This window comes from Centrocercus urophasianus, unplaced genomic scaffold, assembly GCF_019232065.1.
Source record: "Centrocercus urophasianus isolate 14NV4802_14NV808 unplaced genomic scaffold, USGS_Curo_1.0 seq_813, whole genome shotgun sequence".
Classification (NCBI taxonomy): Eukaryota; Metazoa; Chordata; class Aves; order Galliformes; family Phasianidae; genus Centrocercus; species Centrocercus urophasianus.
In genome coordinates this window covers 24,673-27,972 of record NW_024885437.1, presented here as the reverse complement: position 1 = coordinate 27,972, position 3,300 = coordinate 24,673, and the positions used below count along the sequence as shown (strand labels likewise).

Sequence of the window (3,300 nt, the reverse complement as noted above, 5' to 3'; positions counted from 1 at the left end):
GCAGTCTGCACTTGATTAGCAGAAGCAACAAAGTCTGAGCTTGAGCATGGAAATCCAACACAATCAGTTCCACGGAAACCATCTGGTTTCACCAGGAAGGAAACCTTACCAAAACCAGTTGTCTCTGCAGCAACTGGAAGACTGCAGCTTTTCCCCTTTCTGTGCAGTCAGCACAAGGTAGATGCTATTTTTTAAACAACAGCAAAGAGAAATTGTCTCAGCAGACCCAAACACAGGCTTCAATCCAGGCCTCCTATTAAGTCAAGACTTCCAAAACACCGAGCAACAAAGGTACCTTATTTAGCTGCCGGGTATAAAAACCCCGCTTCTCACTGGTGAATTAAAACAGTTAATTATCTGAACGGAAATACTTCAATTCTTTTAACCACATTAGAGATCAAACAACGGCAAGAGAAATTAGGGAGGCATTAAGAACAGTCCAAGCCAAACCGTATCCAGCTTTATTAAAGGTACTTTTCATAAACAATCATGGTAATTTAGGCAGGACATGGGCTACAATCTGCAACATTTTACAACAACTGTCAAACTCCCCTCCCTTCAAGGACTACCCAAACATAGAGGCTGCTATAAAACTGACAAATCTTCATTCTGTATACTTGCAGAGGGAAATGTTTAGAGTGAGGGCGGACACTTTCACATTTAGCGTGTTGTTTAACAACTCTTCACAAATCTACCCTGACTTTGCGAGGAAAAATTAAAAACTGCAGATTCCTTAATCTGTAGATCCACAATATGAAAGAGGAAAGCAGCTCCTTTTAGAGCTATTATATCCCAAATTGAACTCCAGAAGTCCAGATCACCTGACAATGCATTTAGAGCAGTGAGTCCCAACATGCCGTTCCTGCTGTGAGAGGCTCTAGGCATGAAAGGAAACGCAGAGGGCACCGCAAACTGCAGCTCTGAGGTTGGCAACAGGCATCTCGGGAGCTTCCGTTCACTCTGATGCGGTCCAGAAACGGAAGAGGTGTGCAGCACAAAGGAATCCCTTCCTGCTCCATTCAGGAAGAGTCCTAAAAACTGGGAAGGGGTAAACTTGAAAATTTAGGTTCCAAGAAACAGATTAAGTGACATTTGTCCCACTGCCCCCCCCAAAAAACACAACAACAAAGCGGTCTGTGTGCTAACAACATAGCTTAAAAAAAAGTAAAACAAAATTCTGCATTGTTATAAAACTTGATAAAAAATAGTATTTCAAACTGTACAGTCACCAGAAGTACACAGTTATCAAAAATTCACACATTTTACTTGGCATCACCAGCACCTTCGGCTTTCTGTGCCTGAAAGAAAAAGGGGAACCAGTCAATACACACCACACACGCACCAAAAAATAGTAATTTATTTTCCTGAGTAACAATTCTCTGAATAGCTGAAATTTTGTCACTGTAACTTTTAACCAAACCAAATTCAAGGTTGCAAAAAGTAACCTGGAGCTGCTTTAGGCCCTGCTAAGTTTACACCACCTCAGAAAAGACAGAAGGTAACTTTTCACTCAAGTACTTCAACCAGTAACTTGTTACCAACTGAGCAACACAGCTCCCTGCATCCATAGCTGTGCTGTCAAGTCATAATCAACAGATCTAAATAATTGAGTGATAATTCATCTTCATCATCACAAGCCTGGGCTTGCCTAAGTTTGATACAGGGAACAGTAACTTGCTGATGTGCCACACTCTGCTAGAGCTGCTGTTGTACCTGGTCTGTTTTGGCATCTCCATTTTCTGCAGGGTTGTTTCCCTCCTTGCCAGCATCAGCTTTCCCCTTCTTTCCCTTGGGCACTTTCTCACTCTTCTGTCGAACGCAAACGACACACAGCATTACAATTATCAATAGTCATTAAGCCACAGGAATCCAAAACCTAGCATGGTAAAACCAACATGGGATGTCAGCCTGAAAATGAGCACAACACCCAACGTTCACAAGTTTAAGACTGACAACTGCCAAGTGCCATCCTGAACTGTATCGGGTCTTGGGTTCTTTTAATGCAAGTTTAAAGCTATAGCAAAAACTTTGTAGAAGTGACAACACGTCCTGATGCCACCACTCTGATTCCAAGTTCTAGGGTACCAAGACCAATCAGTGGACAAGTCTAAAGCTTGTTTCCCACTTACATCTCAGGAGCAGCACAGAGCAACTCACCTTTGGAGCTGACTTTTTAGGTTTAGGCTCTGGCTTCGGAGGGGCAGGTTTCTGTAAGAAAGCGTAAGAAAACCCAATCTATGAATGTTACTTTATGAGGAACACAAATACATTAAAATATTCACCCCAACTGGTCTACTTTTAGGAAAGGAAATCTAAACACTTGAAATCAAAGCACTTCCTGGATTTGCCAGTGATCTGCCACTCCCCCAGCACACACAATGGGGCAGTTTGTTACACCAGTCTCTTTCTTCCAGCCCAGCAAGGCGTCTCTGAAAGCCCACAGCTCTCACAGCCACAGTACGTAATGCACAAAGCTAAGAAATGCTGTGCCATCCCAGAATACTCACAGCAGATAACCTTGCCGACCTCCGCTGTGGCTGAAAAAGCAAAAAGATTGCATTTAGTGTGAGGAAATGTAAACCATTGAGTCTGAGTTCAAAGCAATGGAATCCCAAAAGTCAATGTAAAGTTTCCAATTCTTGAGGAGCATGGGAACACCCTGCTGACATCTCTGCTACCAACCGGCAGAAGTTAGGCAGTTTTTCCTGGGTTAAAAGCAACAGGCAACGCTTTGTAGGGCAGCATCCAGCAAAAGGAACCTCTTCCGCCCCTGCTTCCCGGTGAAAATATCACTAAGCACCACCCCCCACCCGCAAACGTTCCCCGATCCAAGTTTTCTCAAGACGCCCAACTTCTTACCTCATCCTTAACTTTGGCCTTATCGCCCTTGGTATCTCCTTCAGCCTGCGGGGCGAGACAAGAGCCGTACCAGCCGGTCCGCGGGGCTGGGAGGGTCGCGCCGGTCCGCCCCGCCGCAGGGGGGCGCTGCCCCAGGGGTGACTCTCGGCCCCGCGCGGGGCAGGGGGCAGCGCGAGGCCCGGCGGAAGCGCGGCCGCGCCCCCCTCCCCGCCTTCACGGGGGCCCCTTCGGGGAGGCCCCGCGCCCGCCCACGGGCGGCGGTTTTGGCGGCAAAGCGGCGGCGGCGCGCGGGCTGAGGGAGCGCGGCCGCTTCCCGCCCTTTCCGCGCGTCCGAGGGCAGGGGCGAGCCCCCCCCTCCCCCCCCCCCCCGCCCGCCCGCCGAGGCCCCGCGGCCGTTACCTCCCCGAAGGAAGGCGGGGGTGGGGGGAGCGCGGAAGGGAG

General features: G+C 48.2%; 1 protein-coding gene across 1 annotated transcript in view; it reads right to left on the bottom strand.

Moving 5' to 3' along the window:
- Nucleotides 1-433: 433 nt before the first annotated feature.
- The window catches only part of HMGN2 (high mobility group nucleosomal binding domain 2), a 3,104-nt gene continuing 237 nt past the window's right edge, over nt 434-3,300 (bottom strand). Inside the window, exons 2-6 of the mRNA XM_042838497.1 lie at nt 2,860-2,904; nt 2,508-2,537; nt 2,158-2,208; nt 1,714-1,809; nt 434-1,298 (exon numbers count right to left, since the gene is read on the bottom strand). Coding sequence (XP_042694431.1) covers nt 1,263-1,298; nt 1,714-1,809; nt 2,158-2,208; nt 2,508-2,537; nt 2,860-2,904 — 258 coding nt within the window. The 3' untranslated portion in view covers nt 434-1,262. The remainder of the gene's footprint in view (nt 1,299-1,713; nt 1,810-2,157; nt 2,209-2,507; nt 2,538-2,859; nt 2,905-3,300) is intronic.